Genomic DNA, 22317 nt, shown 5'->3' on the forward strand with positions numbered 1-22317 from the left:
GTCGGCGAGTTTTAGAAACTCGCTCAGGGGATTCCGTGGATTTGGTTTTCGTCTATTCACTCTCTTATTTCAATGGGCGCTTGAGTATATTGGGAAGACGGGGAGATGCCCATCCGACACTAGTTATTTAGAGTTGAAAATAGACAGCAAGGTTCTCTAAAGAGGCAGAGAGAATGGGTTTTAGAGACATGATAAATGGAGTTTGCATAAATGAATAAATGATCCCACATAAGTTCCGGGCGACTAAACCTTAACGAACGGCACAAGCAACTAGGCGGGAAACAATGCTCCCCTGAGATAAGGAAGCCATTATTAGCCGCTCTTCTTACTTTCCTCATCATACTCGGCGGGGGTCTTGAACTCGGCGGGTCCGTTTGGGCCCATCTGTCTTCCAGCAGGCGTCAGGTCCAGGAAGACATAAGTACCGGCAAGCGAATCCAACCGGTAATAGCTCGAGTAAGTATGATACACCACGCCATCCTCTAGCTTGAACACACTCAATCCGGGTTGCTCGCCGCTACCTGGACTTGTATCGAGCTCTTCCTTGCGCCGGAAGTCATATTCCACAGGCGCAACCTTCTCGTCAAGCGTGACGTGGAAGTCGTAGTTGAAATCACTGCCGTTGCTGCTGACCCACGGGAACTTCCAGAAGTTCTTATCCTTGAAACGCGTGATCTTCTCAATCGGTGCGCGCGAGACAGCAATTAGGGCCGTGTCCTTGTCGGCGAGGTGGCGCAGGTCGGGAAAGTTGGCTGCCATGAATGCGCAACCGTGACAGCCCTCCTCGGCCGTAGGCTCGAACATGTAGTGGTAAACAATTAGCTGGGATTTCGTACCGAAAAGCTCCCTGAGCGTGGTAGGGCCATCGGGGCTTTGAAAGATGTAGGTCTTCGCTACAGGGACCATAGGAAGGGCACGTAGCTCAGCCTTGATAGCTTCAGCGGTACGGGCGTGCTCTATCTCCTTTGCCAAAAGAGTAGAACGGGCAGCACGCCATTCCTCCGGAGTTCCAATCTTATACCCATGTCAATTCAAAAACATTATAACTGAGAAAGAAAGGGACTTACTCTGCCAGGCATTGTTGATGCTAGAGACTGTATACTGCTTAGGTTAGCTCTGCGACAGTCAGTGTCGCCGAAAAACTTTTATGGAGTGAAGTCAATATTATCGGAGATAGGATGTCTCAAGTTAGGTTCGGTGGTGAAGAAGATGAAGAGCTGGATGGTGGGTGCCATTCTACTGCTTATATACCCCACTTTCCTAGACTGGAGAACTCTGGGAAGCACCATTCCTCCATACTTCAAACGCTTTGATCTCTTAATTTGAGAGCACGGGTGATAGAAAAGCATGAATTTGGGACACTAACTGCACGGAGCTTATAGTAGGGAAGATAATCTATGGTGATGAATATGTTCGGTGAATTATGAATGGTCGATTACACTATGTTATCGAGCTGTTGCCTGACGGCTGCCTGGCCCCAACCAATATTATCGAGCTGCTGCCTGACGGCTGCCTGGCCCCTACCAATATTTATTCTTATGGTTACTTAACCTACGTCTCAATATGGGTAGCTCGCGAAGCGAATTGCAGGTAAGATTATGACACTGCATATCCTCCGAGTCATATTGACCTCTCACGACGCGAGGTCGATTGTTAGCACATATGCGTGTCCATTCAAGGGAGCCCTGGGACGGCCCAACCAACTAACTTAGTAAAGTAGACTAGTTAATTATCACCGACGCCGATGAGTAAGGCTCTTGCTTGTCGTAAATCCAATTTCGCAAAGACTTGTTATGCTACTGACTGACTGGAACAGAGGCAATCTTGCCACAAAAACCTATCTCATTTTCGCTGGCGCCATGGCAATATTTTTTGTCATAGCCTATTTTCACTACCGGAGGTCAAGGGCAGGAGTGCAACCGAGCTGGACGAGCTGTTCGCACAACGTATTCCAGCAATGGCATTTAAAGTATGACACCGTACTCCACTGGGAATCGAAGCGAAGTCTATAATATATAAGCCCACTCATCTCCTTTTAGGACATATATGCACTCGCATCGAAGAGAACTTCGGGATAGACAACATTGTGAAGAATAGTGTTCAAGAAGTTGAGATTGTCAGCCAGTCGGCCGTCAAGGCCTATAATTAATTACCGATATCTCTTACGAGAGCGCATATGTATATACTGAAGGGGTGCAGGGTGCGTCTTAATATTTATCTAGTTAACTAATTTCACGTTAGCATTAGTTACTTGGACACCTGAATACCACAAAATCGAAGAAGAGATCCTCCTAGACTATATTGCTTCCCAGTATCCTCCTACTCGAACAGGAGAAATCCTCGAGAAGCGATATAAAGTCGGGGCAAATTGTGATTTAAATCTACCTCAATGCAGTGGGAGCCCGACAAGCGTAGCTCCGCTAAGGAGCTATCAGAACACCAATGGATATACAAGCATTTGTAAAGATATATCAAGGAATGAATTCTACATAGGCTGCTACAGCGATATTCGAAATAGATTACCCCCTATGCTTTCACGATTTGTTTTAGTACTGCTGCTCTATCCCGTCCGTCTCGCCAATACGCACTACGTATTTAACAGCAGACGCCTTGCCTGCTTTAAGATCCTGCAACGCCCCTTCAAGTCCAGCTAACCCACCCGGACGAACTTCATACGGATGTCCCGAGAACCAGCCCTGCGCCAAACCACGGCCAATAAATTGGAAGAAAGCAGCGCCAAACTCGTTATCTTCGACCGTCTTGCCTGCTGCGGGAGACATGTGAACCGATCCAGCCATAGTTTGGCCCATGATAATTCCCTCAGGGGGCTGGTAGTCTCCACTAGACATCACGGTAGTGATATCCCCAGGTGCGGTCATAACCGCGCCGATATTCTGATGACTTCCATGTTCGCCCACCGCGTCATAAGCGTAGTGGATAGGTCGTCCACCAGCCGCTTCCTTGATCTTAGCCCGAACTACCTCGTCACCTTCACGATAATCAATGATCGTATCACCCTTCTCACGATCGATGAGGGTTTCGACAAGAGCGCTGCTTTTTCCAGCCACGGTGATAAGCGGGTGAATATTAGAAAGCCGGGCAAATTTGATCGCAAAGGCCCCAACAGCGGTTGCACCGCCATATACAACTAAAGGCAGAGGCTCAGTGGTCGGATTCCAGGGCAGAGGCAGCTTTAAGCGCTGGTAAAGGCCGAGTGCGGCGGTCATAGCAGCTAGCGGAATAGTAGCCGCCTCTGGCCGTATATCTATATTAGCTCCCGTGAGAATGATTGATCGGAATCAGACTCACCTTCAAATCTGGTTTTGGCAGGAATATGGAAGGTTGTGTGCTCGGGCGCAATCGCATATTCGGCGTAGCTGCCATGAGGTTTCATCACTTGATGGAATGCAGCGACCTTGTCGCCCTTATGAAATCCCATCACGCCCTCCCCCACTGCCTCTATGTATCCAGCGATATCATCGCCTTGGTTGGTGGGGGTCCCGTCTGCTGGCCACCACAGAGGGATCTTCCAGTCCTTAGGATTGGTGCCAGAAACGACCACGCGAATAAGGACCTGGCCAGCTTCAGGGACCGGAATTTCGGTGTCTCGAATGGTCAGTGTGATGTCCCTGTCGACAAATGCCTCCTTCATCTTGCTGGTGATTCTCTTAAATTGTTGCAAGGTCAAGAATATCTGTAGCAGCTTGTTGGTTCGTTGATGAGCACGGAAAGATTGAAGATCCCAGCCCCCAGGGACGACCCATGTTGTGTTTTTAAACAACGGGTGATCGCCGCCTACAGTAAGACCCCAACCGCGCAGCGTGTTGGGTCCGTTATCTCCGTCTCCATCGTCTACTAAGTCCGAAAACTTTTAGCGAAAGCGAATGAATCAGAATAGTGCTTACGTGTAATAGTGTTCACATGGGCCCTGCTATATAGATATTAATTTTTAGAAGGCCTCATATTTGCTGGCACAAGACAAGAAGCATAAGAATCTAGACATAGACTACCACTCTTATGTTTATACAAAATATGCCTACTGATACGTAAGAAGTACGGAGATGAGTTAGGTGCATGTGTTGAGTCGAGTAATCTGTACTTGACTTGAATGAAGGCTTATCATAAGAGAAGACATTATTGAACTATGATATTTGTGTCACCCCGGTCTCCACGACAGTGGTATCTACTGATGGATCCTGTGGCGTGGCTGTGTCCTGTACTAGCAGCGCATTTGCATCGTGAGTCTTGCCATATCCTGATGTCCCAAACGCCTACTGTATGAAGGTACCGTGATAAAAATATGGGTTGATATGCTATTTCTTCCAGCTGCTGTTTATCGCCCGGTACATGCACGAATGACTGTGGCTCGGCAGGCAATGGAACCGTCAGTTCTAACGGTCTATGTGGATCGAACAATAATTATATGACTTGCCCAGGTTCTGACTTTGATGATTGCTGCAGTAGTAAGTGATGCCCTGCCATTCGGTTTTCAAAGACCCTTCTGGGAGAGAAAGTTAAGCAAAAGATAGCAGACAGTGTGACTGACATATTTGTTTCCCCTAAACAGTCACCGGATTTGCGGAAATAGAACCACATTTTGCGGCGCAGGAAACTGTTATGCTGGAATCTGTGCGACTGACAATGGAGGCCCATCGTTGAATGATGAATGCGGACCTAATTTTGCTGGAAATAAAATTTGCGTAGGAACACAGTTCGGTAGCTGCTATCCAACAAGCGGCTATTGTTGGAATAGGAATGATTGTTGCAACCCGCCGAACTGCTACTCTGGCACCTGTTTGACATCAGGGTATACTTCCACTAATGGTGAGTGTGGTCCTATTTCTCAGGCAACATGACATGTCCGGGGTCCTTGTTCGGAGGTTGTTGCGCTGTAAGTGGAAATTGTGGCAATTCCGCTGCTTCTTGCTTAGGTTCAAACTCTTATGGTGGTGCTTGTACGTAGGAGATGTATTGATACTTGAAATCTATTGATGTTGCTTGTCCTTCTTTATGTGCTTCTCTCTCCTAAATAATTCAGTCAAATCTCACCAGGATGGGGGAATCCAGTAATCCTCCCAGGCGCCATGATCTGCATCCTGGAACATATCGATCCCTCCCTCCACGCCATTTTCGCCCACTGTCCACACGCCACTTTCGATCAATTCAGTCCATTGATCAAACAGTCTCTCCAATCTCTGTGCCCGGTGTTCTCCACCAAATGGGTGAAAAACGCCATGCTGGAAAAGCTGCGTGAATGAGCCAGATGGCACGAGAGTTCCATCACTCCGCCTAGCTCCATCCTCGTCGGCAAGATTCGGTCGTAGTGCGAATGGGAGGAGAAGGCAGAATCCAGTTTCTTCAGAATCGTATTCGAATCGATTGACCCTTGCACTATATAATCCTGTGGGAACTGGATCACCTTCGTTGAATGGCACATCATTTCTCGATCCAAAGAACAAACGATGAATTTCTTCGTTGAAAATGATCGTGCGACCATAATCCGCAGATGCAAAGAGTAGGAATGACGGTACATCCCTGCCCTGACCTTCCGCGTTAAACATCTGACGCGTTGTGAAGGCTTCCTTGTCGTGTGGAACCTCGAGGCCGGGCGCGATTAGCTTAAAACGTGGGGTTCTCACTCGATTCAGAAAAGAGCGAATAAAGCACTCCTTTGGCACTAAAGCCGCATCGAGCTCTGCATCTGTAAAAAATGGTGCATCCCGGGATATTGGCAAAAGAGACTGCATGCGTGATTCGATCGCGTCCGTGTAGCGGTCCATCGCAGCAACCGTACTATCAATCTGAGCAGCGCAGTATGGGTGCCAACACCATAATCCAATTTGATGTCGCGAATTCACTTCTTCATCGGACAAGTCTCTCTCGTTACGTGGATCGGCCGTGATTTTTCCCATTCGGAGCATATGGATCCATTGGGTAAGAATCGTCTCTAGTGGAAACCACATATCCCAATGTTCAGCAACAGGCTCGATACTTTCTGAATTTTCGATGGTCAATGGGAATGAGGCACGATGGTTCAGCTGGTCGTAGAGAACACCAAGACAGTGGGAGCCTAGATCAGGAGTTGTGTCGTATATGACCACAAACCGCTCTTTACCCTCGAAATTGTTGTCTTCGAGGGGGAAAACCTCGTCGGTAAGTTCCATTCGAAGCCTGCTCACCCAATAAAAGAATCCCGGCATCGGATCATAGATTGAATCAAGGAATGAGTTTAATGATGGGTCAAGCCGAGCGCGAATGGCGTCAATATTCTCTTTCGGCTGGTTGAAGAACCACGACTCGCTGGCGAGGGCGTCAAGATCGGGCGTATTTGTTCCATTGCGGGCCATGTAGGCATATGCGACCAGGTAGTTGTGCAATCTGGCGCAGCGCTGAAAGTCGAGTGTATCTTCATCGCGCGCTGGATTTTCGTCTGAAACGAGAGCATCTTCAATGTCAAGGATCTGTTCTGGCGTGGTGTTCATGACGAGGGTGGAGGGGCAAGAAAATAGTCTATGACAGTCGAGTATGGACGGGTGCTCTGGTTTCATAATTACGCATACACATAGGCAGTCAGACTGGTGGCTTCAGATGCCCGAAACATGGTATGGCATTGTAAATACGGTATATCAGTACTAGCACCACTTGCCTGTACTACTGCTCAATATTTCCAGCGGTTGAACTTCTACACTCCCACCAGTAGCATATTCCACGCATTACGCTCTAGATCCGAATGCTTTCATTTATGTACTTCAATTGTCTCTCTACTTGACCTAGAGAATCCCCGATTCGACACCGTGTAACAAACGCCGGCCAGGTTTCTCTTTCTCACCAAGTGCGACCAACGAACATATCAGAATCGAGACGACCTATAGCCTTATGGACCTGCTTCCCCCAGATACGCTCAGCAAACCTTCTCAGATTTTGCTCGGTTATTACGAAATCTCTCTCCAAGGAGTGGTGTGGGGAACGTGCAACGTTGTCGAAGGGTCGATCTAGCTGTATAGTAGTCAGAGTGGCGCCGTTTATGTAGGAGTCTCTAGTGACAGATGTCGTATTATTCGTTCGAGATAATATGAGGCATGAATTACGGCGCACTGAAAGATGGCATGATGTTGTAAGGACAGCATTTTGTCGAGAAAACGACTCCCATCGATACAAAATGATCTCGGGATGTTCGCGTTTGAAGCCCATCCACGGGTTTCACAGATAAGGAGTAAGTCTCAAGCCAACCGTGGGCATCAAGAGCATTGTTGTCGAGCAGACTCTGACAATCCCACCTCTACCGCCAAACACAGCCTTGCATTTGTTGAACCAGGAGCCCAGCAGCAGTCAGCCTGCTTTTTCCAATTTCCGACCGCGACTGGTGTCGAACCCTAAGGCCACACGTCATCATCGACATTCATCGCATGCAACTTAAGGGTGATGAGCGAATCAAATGATCTTATTGCAAATTCGTATGTAGGGTTCGGCATGATTTTTGCAATCAAGATTCCCATTTTCACGTTGTAAAAGAATCACCAGTACTTGCTTGTTCGCAACCGATCATCTATCTAGGGAATTCCGCTGTGGGGGACAGACGTGAAGACAAGGAACTGATCCCGGGTTCGGCCTCGGTAAAGCGCTCGTAGACGGTGTATGATGGTGGGAAGGGAGCGAGAGGGTGCACAGGACTAAGAGGTTGGAAGAAAAGAAAAGAGTCGATTATATACTCCATACTTGCTTTGATGCCTCAGGCATCAACCTCATTCGAAGACCACGACGCCGCCCAGGGCTTCCAACCATTTCGCGAACGTCAATTATTATCTTACTCGTTGCTTCAAGGGACCGTCTCTGCGATGAGCTTCCCACCACCGCACGGTCACTACCCCTATGTCCCGCCCTCTTATCCTCCTAATGGGCAGCATATCCCACCCCAGTTGCTGTACAACAATGTCGCGCCGAATCCGCCATCGCCGTATAACGCCGGCTATGGCAAGCCGGGGATGTATCCCCAGGCGATGATGCCGCAATACCCTGCCTACCCCCAGCAATATAATCAGCAGCAGTTCAATCAACAACCACAGTTACATCACTCTCCGTCTCAGCACCTCCAGCAAGCCCCTCCGCGGTCTCCCGCGCAGTCGTTTCCGCAGTCCCAAGTCCCTCACCACCGACCCTCATCACAGCAAGTACCACACGCTCAACTGCCGTCGCAATCACCCCGACCTCCCCCACCGCAGTCGCCTGTTCGGCACCCACCACCAGGGCCGCGCCCGCCTCCACCTCAGCAAGAAGAGCTCCACCAACAGTTCGTGAACCCGGCTCAGCTGTTCGTCCAGCCGCCTCTCCCGACTGCTCCTCGATCTCGATATACTCAAATCTCGTTGCAATATAATGAGCCACCCATACCCCCCGCTGCGACGGTCACTCCCCAACCACAACCTTTTCCGACCACCTCTCCGGCTCTGTCGCAAACACCCGCACCTCCGATTGCCCGCCCCCCTTCTGCGACCATAACGTCAAACAATGAGGATAGGTCACAACAGGCAAACGCAAATGCTCTTCAGCCATCGCCCATTATTAAGGCCGAGCTGGCGCCCAAGCCTTCCCCGAATGTGGAGTTGAAGAAAGCTCCACCCGTCCCTTCACCATCACCAAAGATCGCTCCGCAGATCGTGGTACCAAACCCTTCTTCAGAAACCCAGATGAAGGTTCAGAAACAGCAACAAAAGAAGCAGCCGTCGTACCCACAGCCACAGCCACAACCACAGCAGAACCAACAACCGAGCCAACAGGCAGCTGAGAAGCCGACGAAGCCTACAAAACCCCCAGTCGATTACCAGGTTCTGCTGCTGTCTTTGGCCGATGAGTATTTGAATGCTGCCCACAACTACGGAACGAAGGCGGCGCTGGCGACTCGGGAAGCAGATGTGGAGGAATATTACAAGCTAGTTGCGACAGGGCTTGGCTGCTTGGAAGCGGTGCTCAAGGTAAGGGGACCCTTTCTCGGGGTCGGCTTTGGCTAACAGATGACCTCAGAATTGGCGACTGCAACCTCGCAAAGAAGCTCTCGTACGACTTCGCTATGCGCGCATTCTATTTGAAGAAACGGATAACGATATCGAGGCGGAGACAGCTTTAAGCAAAGGGGTATGTTTTGGCCTGCTGTTCGTGGCTGCCGTGATCAACATGCTAACTTGTGGAATAGATCGATCTTTGTGAACGAGTTAGTATTCTGTCAATTCTCCGTTGCCCTCGTACTGACTCTTTACAGAATCGCATGCTCGACTTGAAATACAGTATGCAGCACCTTCTAGCACGAATGCTTCATAAGAAGAACCCCAAGACTTCTCTGAAGGCTGTCGATGGCATGATCCAAGATGTAGAGGCGTATGTGGTCTGCCCGTTTTATATGACTGCGATGCTAATGAGCCACAGATATCGCCATGCCGCTTGGGAATATGCATTCCGTTTTCTTCGAGTGACACTTTCGCTGTCGTCTCCGGCACACCAAGACTTTGTGCAAGCACTACAGCACCTTCACAAAATTGCAGCTATGGCCAGTCGGAATGGTGACAAGGCTGTCTCGGCCATGGCGGCTGTCATTGAAGCCCTAGCGCATCTACAGCAAGGGACGAGCTCGGACTCCATCGAGCAGGCACAGCGAGCGGTGGCAGTGGCACGGAGTCATCAACTGAACGACGAACTTCGTCACGTCCCCCAGCTGACGACCATTGTGCAGATGGTTGATATCTGCTGCAGCCTTTTGGAGTACGACGTAAACCAGTCCGCGCAAAAGCTGAAAGCCATGCAAACGCTCATGGATGAGGCACTGAGCGATACCACCAACTGGAGCTCTGATGGCTCTTTCTCCATTCCACTGAGTGGCAAATCAGCTGGGCCATCCTCAATGGATACCGGTGACATTTTGCAGGTCCACAATGGAACGCTGCTCCTAAGCTTCAACTGGCTCCCGCAGCATGATCTTTACACCCTTTGCTACTTCATCAGTTCGATCACCCTGAGCGCCAAAAATTCTTACGATGGTAGGAAGGCAGAGAAGTATCTTGACGAAGGGCTCCGGATGGTTCAAGGAGGGTTCAAGGTCCCACAGGAGATCTCAGAATCAATGGTTACTGCCAATCGACGTGTGGAGTGGCGGCAGGCCCTTCACTGCAATTTTCTTCTGCAGCGGATCTTCCTGGCATGTGCTCGGACCGACTGGGATCTCGCTAGTCAAACCCTCAACAACCTCCGACAACTTGCCCACGAGCTCGGCACCCGGCTTCCCGACAACGTCGAGTGTCTGATGGAATATGCGGCCGGCACCATCGCGCAGGCAACTGGAGACATCAAGGCAGCACTGGCAATTTTCCAGTCGCCAAGTTTGTCGCTATCGCCTTCCTTCAGCAAAACGGCGCGCAATGATCCCCGTCGTGATGCAGGTATCCTCGCCGCGCTCAACACCGTGCTCATCATCCGAGATCCAACACACCCCTCACATCACCACCTCCCTAACGTCCTGTCCACCCTCGAATCCTTCTGCCAAGGCAGCTCGAACAAATATATCCAAGCCGCTTATTATCTCATCTGCGCAACCGTTCACACAGACTCCACCATTCAGACCAAACAGTTCCTGCAGCACGCCCTGCAGTCCGCCACGGCTATCAGCAACAACCAGATCACCTGCATGACACTCACATTTATGAGCTGGAAATACTTTCGAGGTGTGGTCGGCGAGCAAGCAGAGAAGAGCGCGCGAGCTGGTCGTGCTATGGCCAAGAGAGCCAATGACCGTCTGTGGGCCAGCGTGACGGATGAAATGCTTGCGGAGACCCTTGAGCGCCAAGGTAAAAGCGAAGAAGCTCAGAATGTTCGGGAGGAAGGCCATCGGCTGACGATGGGATTGCCGCCTGCATTGAGACGGCCAGCCTAATTGATTAGTGTTCCGGAAGTTTTTCATATCATATCTATCACGTTTTGCTTTTCGGGCGCATCGTTTATGATACCATCTCATGGTTATACTGGAAGGCGTTCATTCTTTTCTTATTATCGGCGCTCCATGGGGTACAGTTTAGTGGCGCAGCGCTGGAAGATGTCTTCGATGCCGGCCTTTATGAGATCAATATATTGCTGGCTTTACCTTTAGGTAACTATTCATTATCGTGTAGGGCATCTCTATTACTTCTACATAGACATAGGATGTAGCTGGGTATCATCTTCTCGAGTCATCGATTGCTCTGCTTTCACCTCCTATAACACGATAACAGGCGACACCAGCCCGAATGTACAACACCCCTTGTCTCCTTGGTATAATAGCAGTCGTAGTCCGTCCTCATTCAGACCACCAACCAAAAAAAAAATTAAGAAGATCCTCGCAATAACAAAGAACACCAGCCCGAATACATGCCCACAAAACGCCTGGAGTGGCAGCTGAAGAGCAAACCACTCATTGCTCACAACACTGCCCAACAATAACAGGAGCAGCCACTGAGCAGCCACTCAGATTAGGAAACGAGACCCGATCAGGAAACAGATAACACCGCCGCAACAGGCAGTCCAGCAGAGAGGGGGGAAAGCAATCACCCGAGGCCTGCCCAAACCCCACGAATCCGCCTCGCAAGCTGAATATCCTTCTGCATAATGGTAACGCGCTTCGCATGGATGGCACACAGATTCGTGTCCTCAAACAGATGCACCATGAAAGCCTCCGCCGCTTCTTGCAGCGCCTGGATTGCATGCGACTGCCACCGCAGCTCGGCGCCACGGTCGGCCGGCAGAAGATCGAGCGCGACTTCACGAACTAGCCGCGCAAAGGGCAGTTTGGCAATCAGCAGGTCATAAGAGCGTTGGTACCGGCGGATTTCTTTGAGAGCCACGGTGCCGGGCTTGTAGCGCCGGCGTCGGCCTTGGGGGGTTGGGTCGCCGGCTATATTATTGATGTTAGGAAATGGGTTTGGTCAAGGGGTGTAAGGAAGGGTAAGAGAGTGTGGATGGGGTGGGTGCATACGCTGGACATTGGAGGCCCGTTTCCCAGCTGGTCGCTTGCCTGCCTTCACGGCGGATTTGCGCGCCTTTGCGGGTGAGGTTGTTGCGGAGGATGGGCGCGCGCCTGCTCGTGGTTGGTTGCCGGAAGCTGGGACTCTGCGCGCGAGCTTGGGCGGCATTGTGGGATTGAGATGCTGCGCTGAGCAGGAAGGAAATGGAGGGGTTGTTGTTCTCGACGACGGTCAATTGAAATGACCGCAGGATCGCGAGAGCTCTCCGTTGGTTAGGAGATACGCGGTCTAGGCGTGGTGGGGAGCGCCTTGCAGCAGCAATAGAGATTTTGTGTCGATTGTGTCAATTCACTTTCAGGGAGTGGAACAACAAAAGGCTTGATCCGATATTGATAATTGTAGGGGCTGGACATGAATGTAATCTTGCCGCTTTTAGTCTCTCTCCCAGCCCCCATCATTATTCGACGCGCCCGTGTCGTGTCGGCTCACGTGACGATAAGCGCCCGATATGCATTACTTGGTCTTTCCCGCTGTTATCAACCATCCTCGACGTTACTTCTACTGACGCAGCTAGTGATCCCAGTCAGCCACTCACTCTCCCGTCAAGCAATTATGGCCGCCATCTGGGAGAACAACGGGCAAGTGGGCCAGTTCCCACTGGAGCAATGGTTCTACGAGATGCCTCCCGTGACTCGATGGTGGACCGTCGCCACCGTCGCAACCTCCGTACTGGTGCAGTGCCACGTCGTGACTGCATACCAGCTCTTCTACAGCTTCCGCTCCGTGTACGCCAAATCCCAGTACTGGCGACTGCTCACCACATTCCTCTACTTTGGCCCCCTGAACCTCGACCTCTTATTCCATGTCTTCTTTCTACAGCGCTACTCGCGCCTCCTGGAGGAATCCTCCGGCCGCTCCCCCGCACACTTCGCCTGGCTGCTCTTCTACGCCATGTCCTCGCTGCTGCTGATGTCGCCGTTCCTGTCGCTGCCCTTCTTGGGCACGTCGCTCTCCTCGAGTCTGGTGTACATCTGGGCGAGGCGGAACCCGGAGACTCGGCTGAGCTTTTTGGGTCTGCTCGTCTTCACGGCGCCTTACTTACCCTGGGTGCTGATGGGTTTCAGCCTCATTGTCCATGGCACCGTGCCGAAGGACGAGATCTGTGGTGTCGTCGTTGGCCATGTTTGGTACTTCTTCAATGACGTCTATCCATCTCTGCATGGAGGACACCGGCCTCTGGATCCGCCGTTGTGGTGGCGCCGTCTGTTTGAGCGGGTGGATGCCGGTACAGATGCGACCAACATGAACCGTGAGTTTGCGGCCGCAGCTGCCCCGGAGGTGCGATGAGTGATGCCATCGAATTGAGCGAGACTATGGATGTTGAGATCGCATCCGGCTGCTTACACATGGCCGGTCTTGATTCTTACAGCCTTCTCATTGACCCTCCTATCGACCGAAGAAAAGTGAATTGGCTAGGATTCTCAATAGCCAAGAAAGTCAGCAGAGAGAAGTTGGGTCATGGATATGCATGGATTGGTTTACGAGCGAACTTTTTTTTTCAAATTCCTGTTTTGCATTGAACATAGCCAAGATAATAGATACCCTTGATCATTTGTATTGATTGCCGTGGAATACACAATATACACTACCGTTTCTCCCTCTGATTGGACTCCATCGTTAACTAGATCAGGTTTGGTCGCGGCCACTCACGTCACGTCCACCCGCTGATTCTTGGACTTGCAGTATAGTACCTCCATGGTACATACGGTCGAACAATCCCTTGCTGTTGCCTAGCGCTGCCTACCGTTGCCTAACGCTGCCTCCCGAGCCATGGGTTGGGAGGAGGCGAGGCTAGTCGAGTGGCTGTGGGGCCACCGCGCTGAAGGAAGACCTGGGTGCAGACTGCAAGCAAGGCGCCCCAGGCGAGTAGCCGGTCGAACAGTGTACATGAGGTCACTCAGTAGGAGGAGCAGCATCCAGGTGGGCGCAATCGATTAACCACCACCTAGCGCAACCCCAAGCCGCCCCGTGCACGCTCCACAACCCCGTGGCGAGGGCACTGCCACCATGATGATGCGCTTGTGGCAGTCCATGCGAGCCTGCGCCGGGCACGTTCCCTGTGGCCCGTGTGTGCGCTTAGCTCCCACCGGCCAGGCAAACTAGTAAACTCTTTGCAGCGCACTCCACATGGCCATGTGTACCTAGGGAAGTATTCTTCCTGATGACGAGGCCTCTGATAACCATGGACCGCGTGCGTAATCCAACTGGGTCAACGGTGAAAAATGCCCCTTTCAGACCCGCCGGGCGCGCGTGCAGCCAATGGCCATCGCCGCTGACTCAGATTAGCCACGGCCTCAGCCTCCTGTATGGCATGACCATACACCGTCTGACCAGTGCGTGCGCCATACCGTCATTTACCGCCCTCTTAGCCTCGCCCCTGGCTCTCCAGAGTTCAACTATCGCTTCTCTTTTGGCCTTAGTTCCCTCCCCACCTCCCGCTTGTCGCTCCTTTTGGCCTCCAACTTGGTTCCCCTGGGGATTTCCTCTCTTTCTTGTCTTTCTCTCCTTAATCTGATCATCCCCCCGTACTCCTCTCTTCCTCTCCACTGAATTCGACCCTCCTCCCCTGAGTGCCAACCCCAGGATTCCCCTGGAACGTCGGTCTCTCCGTGACAACTACTCCTTTCTTTCGTGTTTCTTCTCCCACGTGCCCCCGAGCACTCGACGAACTTCATGAACCGGGAATTGTGCTGAGTATTTGCTGTTGGAACTCGCTTTCGAATTGGTTGTTCTCGACGCGCGATTGTGGTTGAACCAAGCTGGGTTGTCCGTTCTTCTGTCGCCGCCGCCACTATGCGACGCGGACTCGTGATCTTTCTCCTGGTCAACCTGCTCATCATCTCGTTCCTGGTCCGCAGCGTCTCGACCCTGCTCTCGCTGCTCCTCGAAGATGCCGCCGCCGACGCCATCCACCATGCCGAGCTGCCCTCGCCGAATTCCAGCCTGATCGAGCAACGCCCGCAGATCATCCCCAAGATCATTCACCAGACCTACAAGAACGAGACTATTCCCGAGGTGTGGGTGGAGGCGCAGCAGACTTGCATTGACTTGCACCCTGATTATGAATATATTGTACGTGGTTGCCTGAACGTGCTTGGATCTGCAGAGAACTAACGAGTCCCAGCTCTGGACGAATGAGAAGTCGCGTGAATTCATCGCGGCCGAGTACCCCTGGTTTCTCGCGACGTTTGACGGCTACAAATACCCCATCCAGCGGGCTGATTCGATCCGCTACTTCGTGCTGGCGCACTACGGTGGAACATATATCGATCTGGACGATGTAGGAATCGCCCCCACGCGTTTTTGAAAGTCGAATTTCTAACATAACCGTAACAGGGCTGTAATCGCCGATTGGACCCCCTGCTCTCCTATCCCGCGTGGGTGCGCCGGACGGTCCCCACGGGCATCTCGAACGATGCCATGGGCTCTGTACCCCAGCACCCGTTCTTCCTCCGTGTGATCGAATTGTTGCAACAATATGACCGCAGCTGGCTGCTCCCATATATCACGGTCATGTATTCGACGGGTCCGCTGTTCTTGTCGGTCATCTGGAAGGAGTACATGCAGGACCGACCCAGCGAGGCCGGCCGCGTGCGCATCCTCATGCAGGACGAGTACAACCGGTTCTCCTGGAGCTTCTTCACCCACCATCGGGGCAACAGCTGGCACGGCAAGGACGCGCGCTTGATCTTCTGGATGGGCCAACACTGGATTCTCCTGACCTTCCTCGGCTTCATCCTGGCCGGTGTGGTGGGCTTCTGCCTCTGGTGGACGTATGGTCGGGTCATGCTCCTGGGAGCCAAGTACCGCTACCGCTACACGAAGGTACCCTCCCTCATCAGCCCGTCCCGCCTCTCCTCGCCCACGCGGCGCTCGCGCATGCTTCCCACGCTACTCCGGCGCGTCAGCTTCAAAGAAGACGAAGAAGCTCGCGGGGTTACCGAGACCTCGTACGAGCTCAGTCGCCGCGATGATTGATTTTTCTGTGTATTTGTGTGTATCGATACGGCCTTGGACACGATCTGTGCATCTCAGCATTTATATGTACACTTTTTTTTACCTTCTGTTTGGGAGCGCTATGCATGGTGATACAGTCTTGTTGGCGGGACCCTGGATTGACTGCTCACCTGGAGCCATTGGGTTTTGATTTTCTGCCATTTGAGGGATCTATGACCACACGCCTGCTGGGTGGTGGGATTGCTTTTTGGATTGCTTGGTCCCCTCTATTTATTTACCCTATGATTTATAACCAATTTTTAGACTTACTTTACTTCTGGGATCTGAGATCAAAGAAATCTATTTGCTTGACACTACTTGCTTCACATTCTTGGTGCTGGCATTCCTGGCTGAGGTTGGTTTGACCGGCGTTTCAGATCAGCCCTCCGAAACCCTAACTCCAGCGCCAATGACAAGCGCGTGCCTTGCATCGCTCAACCCATTCTCTCACATTCTCCGCGACGCACCCTTTGTCTACCAGCCTGCTGGCCACAATGCCCAGCAATGGGCGGCTATGCGGCGGTTCCCTCACCCACCACTCTCAGCAATGTAGTGGGCAGCCCATATAAAGCAACCACCCTCTGGGCATTCTCTGAACTACTGTCCTCTTCTCTCAGAAGATAATTGCTAGCCAATCTGCATAGCTCTCATTCGCCCTTTTCCCTCCCATACGCAAGATGTGGCACCTCTACCTCACCACCCTTTTCCTCCTCAACCTCTCCCTCTTCACCACCGCAGCCCCTATCTCATTCGCCTTTCCTCTGATCCCTCGCGACGCCACCCTCACCCAAGCCCAGGTGGAAGCCATTGCGCCGAAATCAAACACATGCGCCGATGCTCCAGCGAAGGACGAGTGTGCTACTGCAAAGACCGCCGCCAAGTACACCTCGCAATCCTTTGATACATACGATGTCACGTCCAAGGCAGAGCAGGCTGCGATCATCAGTCTGATGGCGTTTGAAAGTGTCGATTTCAAGTATAACAAGAACCATTTCCCAGGTGTGCCGGGCCAGGGCAGTATGCATTCCTTTCTTTTTCCATCTCGGTACATAAATGGGTGATGATTAACGAATCCTACAGCGCGCAACATGCAATCCCCGTCCTACAACAAAAAATACGCCTCCTCCCTCCCAGATCTCAAAGACAAGATCGCCAAAGTCGCCAGTAACCCCGTTGATCTTTTGGATCTGCTCCGCGATAACCACAGCTACGACTTCGGCTCTGGGGCGTGGTTCTTGACCACGCAGTGCTCCAAGGAGGTCCGGACTGCTTTGCAGACTGGCGGGGAGGAGGGGTGGCAGCGGTATATCAGTGATTGTGTGGGTACGTCTGTTACGGATGAGAGGAAGGAGTATTGGCAGAGGGCTATCAAGGCTCTTGGGGTGAAGAGTTCATGATTCTTTCTTCTGTGAAGGGCTGGCCCATGGCAGGGGTGGATCAGGTATTATCGAAGCAGGTTCTTCGATGGGTTTTGTGGATTATTGAAGTATTCATGATTGATGCATTACGGCACTTTTTAGAGATATGTTTAGCAATGAATTGATATCGACATTGTTAAACTCGGTTTCGAAATTGGCTCCCATGCTTTACCCGGAGACCCTTATCTAAACCCCTAATGCCAAGGCTATCGCTAAGCCTATTTAGGGCGGTGCTGCATGTTGTCCCAAATCCGTGAGATATCTGACAAGACGATACGCGCTGGCCATTTGAATTATTTATCTCGCCAATACACTTCCTGGGTGAGCACGCGAGCTTACTGTTATCCAGGAAAAGCGCCATCGAGGGCTCTTGAATACGACGGTTGAATACTCCGGCCAGAGTATGAGTGTAGGGATTCAAAAGACTTCTAAAGTGCTTTGTGACTAATGTTGGACTCTATCCTTATGTCTAGTCCAGTTAGTACATGTAGGCTAGATTAACTAGAACCAGGGTCTTCGTCACATCACCTACGCTCTGTCTGTCTACCCAATCGAGTCACTGCATTGGATTATTCGTTTTCTACTACTGTGCGGAATTGGCGTCGGTGCTGAATTCTCCCATTGCCCTGTCATTCTACCTGTTTCGACCAGGCACCTCGACCGCTGTGGCGACGAGGAGGAATAATGCAGTTTTTTGGAGGGCGGCAGCGTCCAGACACAACCCACTAGGAGCGGGCACTTACAGGTGTCGAATCAGACTCTAGGAAGACTTCCACTCCGTGGTCCAACCACACAACGTCGCCTAGGCCTGAGGATCCGGGACCCGGCGTAGATGCGAATGCGTGGCCCCTAAGTCTAGCAACAGTCTCACCATGGTCCTGTTGCCCTCAGCTTCCGCGTAATCCAGAGCCGTACGTTCCTTGTTATCCACCGCATTGATATTGGCCCCAGCGTCAAGGAGTCTGATCACCGTCATCGAATTCGCGGCCGTAGCGGCACAGTGCATTGCTGTTAGTCCCCCGGGGTTTCTCATCTCAATGTCGACCCATCCTCGACGCAGCATAAGTGTGACGATCTTGTAGCAGCCCCAGAGTGCCGCGGTGAAGAAGAGATGGCGGACCTCGAACGCGCTCTGCGTTTCAATATCGGCACCGAGCTCGACGAGCGCGGCAAACGCGTCGGCCGAGTCGCCGTCCAGCGCACTGGCGAGGTACCTGCCGCCATTAGGGTCCATGCCCCAGCGGACCAGCTCGCGCACGGTGGCCGTCTTGCCCGACTCGACGGCACAGTGCAGCGCGTCGCCGTACCAGTTCCGCAGGTGCGGATTGGCGCCGCGAGCTAGCAGGCCCCGGGTTGTCAACACGTGTCCGCCCGCTGCGGCGTGGATCACGGGCGTGGCGCCTCTCTGCGTCAGCTCGTTGACGTCGTAGGCGCCGCTGTCAAGAAGCCGATTGATTGCCCGCTCGAGCCCGTGGCGCGACGCATGGTGGAGCGCCGAGAAACTGCTACACTCGGCTGCATTCCAATAATTGCGGTTGTAGCCCATCGAGTACTGCCGTACCTGGTTCGCCACGGCCGTGGCGGCCGAGGAGGAGAAGAAGGCCAACAAGGTGGACCATACCTCCGCATCGGTTTCGGTCCGTCGGGCGAATTGTCCCCAGTACCTGGCGGCCCAGGGGAGAAAGGGGTACAGTTCCATTCTAGACTCGATATCGTCCTCATTTTGCCATGGCCCGTCCTGGAAGTTCTCAAAGACAAGGTAGCGAAGGCAAGTCACCGCAATCGTGGCTTCGGCTCGAGGAAAGAGTTCCTCCAAATGGTCTCCTAAGTACTCTTGAATTGCGTAATGTGCAAGGCGTACATAACCCTCCACGTCTACGGTCGCAAGACCTTGGCAGCATTCGAGAATAGTCTTGGTAGCTGGGCGATACTTGACGTTGACAGCATTCTGCGCGCTGCGGATAGCTAAGGCATCGCTGAGTTCAGATTCCGTCAATGCCCGAGCTGTTTGACTAAGCCACATGAGAGCACCCATTCCGAGTCGGCTGCGGCTCTCAGAGAGCTTTTGGATGCGGGAAATGGTATCTGCAAATGCGTCGTTGAGGCTATGGGACAGGTCTGCTACTCTGTCCTCCATCTCACCAAGAGTTGGCTCCTTGAGAATGGTCCGCACCCGTAGAACTGTGAGAAGAAACCTAATATGCGTAGGGCACATTTGTCAAGAATTCTTGTCTCAAAGCAGATGGATCTATATAGTGGCTTTCGGCGGAAAAAAAAAAAAACATACATTCCCTCTGCCCCTTGCACCAGCTTCTGAACTAGTCTGTTCACAAAGCCGTGATCTGCGATGTCATATATTCCTCCTTGATCGAGCTCCTGGTAGAGGTAGGTCTTGATGTCTTCCTCGTGGGCCTCGATCATAAGATTCGGATGCTGCTGGAAAAGATCTGTGAGGTCACGGATATGAGGCCGACTTGTGACCAGCAAACGGACTTGGCGACATCGAACCACATTCTGAATGCTTTGAAGGAACGATTTCCGATGTTCCGATTCGTCAAGTCCATCGAAAACTAGATAAGCACACCTCAGGCCTGAAGTGAGATCAGTAAGCAGTCTTTCGCATTGGTGGAGAGGCATTTGGCTTATGTGGCCGCTCTTCTCGAAGAGTTCAGTCACGGAAGTCGGGATTGCCGGTAGCTTCTCGAGAAGTTGTCTAAGAATAGAGCATAGAACTGCCGGCGTACTTTGAGTAGACTGATCCTGGTGGCCAAAGTAGAAGAACGCGACAGGTGCAACCTCGCCAGACATAGAGTCAAGAAGTTCATCAATGATGATCGAGCTGAAACATCAGTCAAGGCTCCAATTGCAACGATGCAGAGTCTTCTTACGCAAGGGTTGTTTTGCCTGAGCCTTGAATGCCATGACACACAAGAACATTTGACGGAGAGCTATCGTCTCGCCACTGAATAAATTCGTCCCTTTGGAGTATCCATTTCCCTGTATTTTGGGTCCTCGACGCTTGGATGAGCTGGTGTTTCTGATAGTGCTTTGAGGTCGATATCCAGTTCAGGATGCTCTTTCTCGTCTCCCGCTCGATATTGACCTGGGTCGCGCGCTTCTGGTCTTTCACAAGGTCGAGGATCTGAAGCGTGTCTGCTTCGAGTGTCTGGATGGTCCTAAACTGCTCTAGCTGCTCTCCCATCAGCTTCAAAACGTCGTCCGACGTCTGCGATAGTAGCCGGCAGCCATCGACCGACAAAGCAAAATGCATCCAGTTGGTAAAGTTACGTAATTCCTGGACTGTCTTCTGGATCTCCTTCTCGGTGAAAGGCCATAGGAAGCGCCCCAGTTTCCCATTTGGTTCTTGGCCCAGCCTTTGGCAGAGTGATCGCAGGGTTTCCTCGCACGAGGCAGAGCAGGTCAGGAGAACCGAACTCTCGTGGAATCGCAAAGGACTATCGTTTAACAAATCACCTTTCAGGAGGCCGTGCAGATTTACCACGTTGGATTGCAGCGCTTCAAGCTCGATTATAAGGGTCGTGATTGACTTCCTCGCCGACCTCACAGTGTCTATGTACTCTTTTGAAGTGGTGATCACACTGGCAATTAGAGGCAGAATGCCCGCAAGGCCAATGGATAGAGATAAAGGGTCCATTGCCAGGGTGTTAGTGACTTTGCAAAAGTGAGAGCATGCAGTAACTGAAGGACAGGTAAAACCCGGGTCCGTGCAAGAGTCAGTGCCCGTGCAGCATAGCCACAATAACATACAAAGGCGGTATTTGTGTTTGGAAAGTACTGTATCCTGTAGGTCTGACAGAACAGCTCTGCCTGCATCAGGCCTAGCGTGTTTCCACGTTTCCATGCTATGTGTAAAGCATGGAAGCCGACTTCGAATGTCAAGTGTATCATCCCACACAGCTTGCTATACATGACACCTAGATAAATAAAGGCACAATATATTCTAATCCCATCTCATCACACATACATATCGCATATTTACAATCAACCAAAAAACCTCAAATCTATAGAACTCCCTTAGTACTAACCACATCCCCTGCCCCAACCTCCCCCACACTCCTCCTCGTACAGGCCGTCCTCATCGCAACAGCGAGCGCCTTGAACGCGCTCTCCGCGCGATGGTGGTCATTATCGCCATACGTGCAGCCCACATGAAGGGTCACGCCCGCCGCCTGGGCGAAGCTCTGCAAGCCATGCGTGATCATCTCGGTGCTGAGGTCGCCGATCTTCTCGCGCTTGAATCCCAGGTCGATGACTGCCCAGGGTCGGCTGGATAGATCGATCACGGCCCACGAAAGGGCTTCGTCGAGGGGAGCATCGCCGCGTCCGAAGCGCGTGAGGGACTGCCGTGCGCCTAGGGCTTGCGTGAACGCCGAGCCGATGGCGAGGAATGTGTCTTCTGTTGTGTGGTGGTCGTCAACTGTAGATTGTCAGTCAGTATATAAGTTCAAGATGCCTAATTGACTTCATTCTCTTCTCGATTGCCAATTTGGGTGGGGGAGGGGAGTTGGACGCACTGTATAAATCCCCCTTCGCCCGCACTGCCAAACTCCACCCCGCATGCTTCGCCATCGCATGCAGCATATGATCCAGGAACCCGATCCCCGTGCTCACGGTGATCTGCTGGGTCGCCGTGAATTGCGTCGCATGCCCGGCATCCTTGGGCGGCACAATGCCATTTTTAGCAGCGGAGGCTTCTTGCGGGTCGCTGGGGGGTAAGAAGTGGGTGGAGGGCTCGTAGGGGGGTAAGACGCCGCCGTCGAGACTGAGTGAGACTTGGATCTTGGTTTCGTTTGTTACCCGCGAGAGAGATGCTGTGCGCGCGGTGAGGGCCATGTTGGTGTGTG

At 52.0% G+C, this 22317-nt stretch overlaps 12 protein-coding genes across 12 annotated transcripts; 4 read left to right on the forward strand and 8 right to left on the reverse strand.

Annotated features, from left to right (window-relative positions):
- Window positions 1-312: 312 nt before the first annotated feature.
- Window positions 313-1079, reverse strand: N7510_006290 (DUF899 domain-containing protein; the record flags this gene model as incomplete). The annotated part of the gene is made up of 2 exons (XM_056978216.1): window positions 313-1014; window positions 1068-1079. 2 exons carry the CDS (start codon window positions 1077-1079, stop codon window positions 313-315), a joined length of 714 nt encoding a protein of 237 aa, XP_056834248.1.
- Window positions 1080-2546: 1467 nt separating this feature from the next.
- Window positions 2547-3652, reverse strand: N7510_006291 (zinc-binding alcohol dehydrogenase family protein; the record flags this gene model as incomplete). The annotated part of the gene is made up of 2 exons (XM_056978217.1): window positions 2547-3253; window positions 3310-3652. 2 exons carry the CDS (start codon window positions 3650-3652, stop codon window positions 2547-2549), a joined length of 1050 nt encoding a protein of 349 aa, XP_056834249.1.
- A 1393-nt stretch (window positions 3653-5045) lies between these two features.
- Window positions 5046-6482, reverse strand: N7510_006292 (uncharacterized protein; the record flags this gene model as incomplete). Its single annotated transcript, XM_056978218.1, has 1 exon — window positions 5046-6482. The coding sequence occupies one exon, from the start codon at window positions 6480-6482 to the stop codon at window positions 5046-5048; it is 1437 nt and encodes a 478-aa protein (XP_056834250.1).
- A 756-nt stretch (window positions 6483-7238) lies between these two features.
- Window positions 7239-7496, reverse strand: N7510_006293 (uncharacterized protein; the record flags this gene model as incomplete). Its single annotated transcript, XM_056978219.1, is given in 2 exon segments — window positions 7239-7373; window positions 7386-7496. 2 exon segments carry the CDS (start codon window positions 7494-7496, stop codon window positions 7239-7241), a joined length of 246 nt encoding a protein of 81 aa, XP_056834251.1.
- A 228-nt stretch (window positions 7497-7724) lies between these two features.
- On the forward strand, window positions 7725-10915 carry N7510_006294 (uncharacterized protein; the record flags this gene model as incomplete). The annotated part of the gene is made up of 6 exons (XM_056978220.1): window positions 7725-8657; window positions 8775-8969; window positions 9019-9129; window positions 9188-9205; window positions 9254-9369; window positions 9418-10915. The coding sequence occupies 6 exons, from the start codon at window positions 7725-7727 to the stop codon at window positions 10913-10915; spliced, it is 2871 nt and encodes a 956-aa protein (XP_056834252.1).
- A 646-nt stretch (window positions 10916-11561) lies between these two features.
- N7510_006295 (histone H3 family protein) lies at window positions 11562-12146 on the reverse strand (the record flags this gene model as incomplete). The annotated part of the gene is made up of 2 exons (XM_056978221.1): window positions 11562-11908; window positions 11990-12146. 2 exons carry the CDS (start codon window positions 12144-12146, stop codon window positions 11562-11564), a joined length of 504 nt encoding a protein of 167 aa, XP_056834253.1.
- A 444-nt stretch (window positions 12147-12590) lies between these two features.
- On the forward strand, window positions 12591-13325 carry derA (putative ER-associated proteolytic system protein Der1; the record flags this gene model as incomplete). Its single annotated transcript, XM_056978222.1, has 1 exon — window positions 12591-13325. The coding sequence occupies one exon, from the start codon at window positions 12591-12593 to the stop codon at window positions 13323-13325; it is 735 nt and encodes a 244-aa protein (XP_056834254.1).
- A 1506-nt stretch (window positions 13326-14831) lies between these two features.
- On the forward strand, window positions 14832-16016 carry N7510_006297 (glycosyltransferase family 32 protein; the record flags this gene model as incomplete). Its single annotated transcript, XM_056978223.1, has 3 exons — window positions 14832-15110; window positions 15163-15318; window positions 15375-16016. The coding sequence occupies 3 exons, from the start codon at window positions 14832-14834 to the stop codon at window positions 16014-16016; spliced, it is 1077 nt and encodes a 358-aa protein (XP_056834255.1).
- Window positions 16017-16711: 695 nt separating this feature from the next.
- N7510_006298 (uncharacterized protein) lies at window positions 16712-17431 on the forward strand (the record flags this gene model as incomplete). Its single annotated transcript, XM_056978224.1, has 2 exons — window positions 16712-17051; window positions 17115-17431. The coding sequence occupies 2 exons, from the start codon at window positions 16712-16714 to the stop codon at window positions 17429-17431; spliced, it is 657 nt and encodes a 218-aa protein (XP_056834256.1).
- Window positions 17432-18254: 823 nt separating this feature from the next.
- On the reverse strand, window positions 18255-20260 carry N7510_006299 (ankyrin; the record flags this gene model as incomplete). Its single annotated transcript, XM_056978225.1, has 2 exons — window positions 18255-19647; window positions 19740-20260. The coding sequence occupies 2 exons, from the start codon at window positions 20258-20260 to the stop codon at window positions 18255-18257; spliced, it is 1914 nt and encodes a 637-aa protein (XP_056834257.1).
- A 76-nt stretch (window positions 20261-20336) lies between these two features.
- N7510_006300 (ankyrin) lies at window positions 20337-21107 on the reverse strand (the record flags this gene model as incomplete). The annotated part of the gene is made up of 1 exon (XM_056978226.1): window positions 20337-21107. One exon carries the CDS (start codon window positions 21105-21107, stop codon window positions 20337-20339), a length of 771 nt encoding a protein of 256 aa, XP_056834258.1.
- A 367-nt stretch (window positions 21108-21474) lies between these two features.
- Window positions 21475-22306, reverse strand: his3 (imidazoleglycerol-phosphate dehydratase HIS3; the record flags this gene model as incomplete). Its single annotated transcript, XM_056978227.1, has 2 exons — window positions 21475-21890; window positions 21988-22306. 2 exons carry the CDS (start codon window positions 22304-22306, stop codon window positions 21475-21477), a joined length of 735 nt encoding a protein of 244 aa, XP_056834259.1.
- Between the last annotated feature and the right edge of the window lie 11 nt (window positions 22307-22317).

Source organism: Penicillium lagena (assembly GCF_028827675.1).
Source record: "Penicillium lagena strain IBT 129212 chromosome Unknown utg000003l_segment0_segment0, whole genome shotgun sequence".
In the NCBI taxonomy this organism is placed as follows: domain Eukaryota; kingdom Fungi; phylum Ascomycota; class Eurotiomycetes; order Eurotiales; family Aspergillaceae; genus Penicillium; species Penicillium lagena.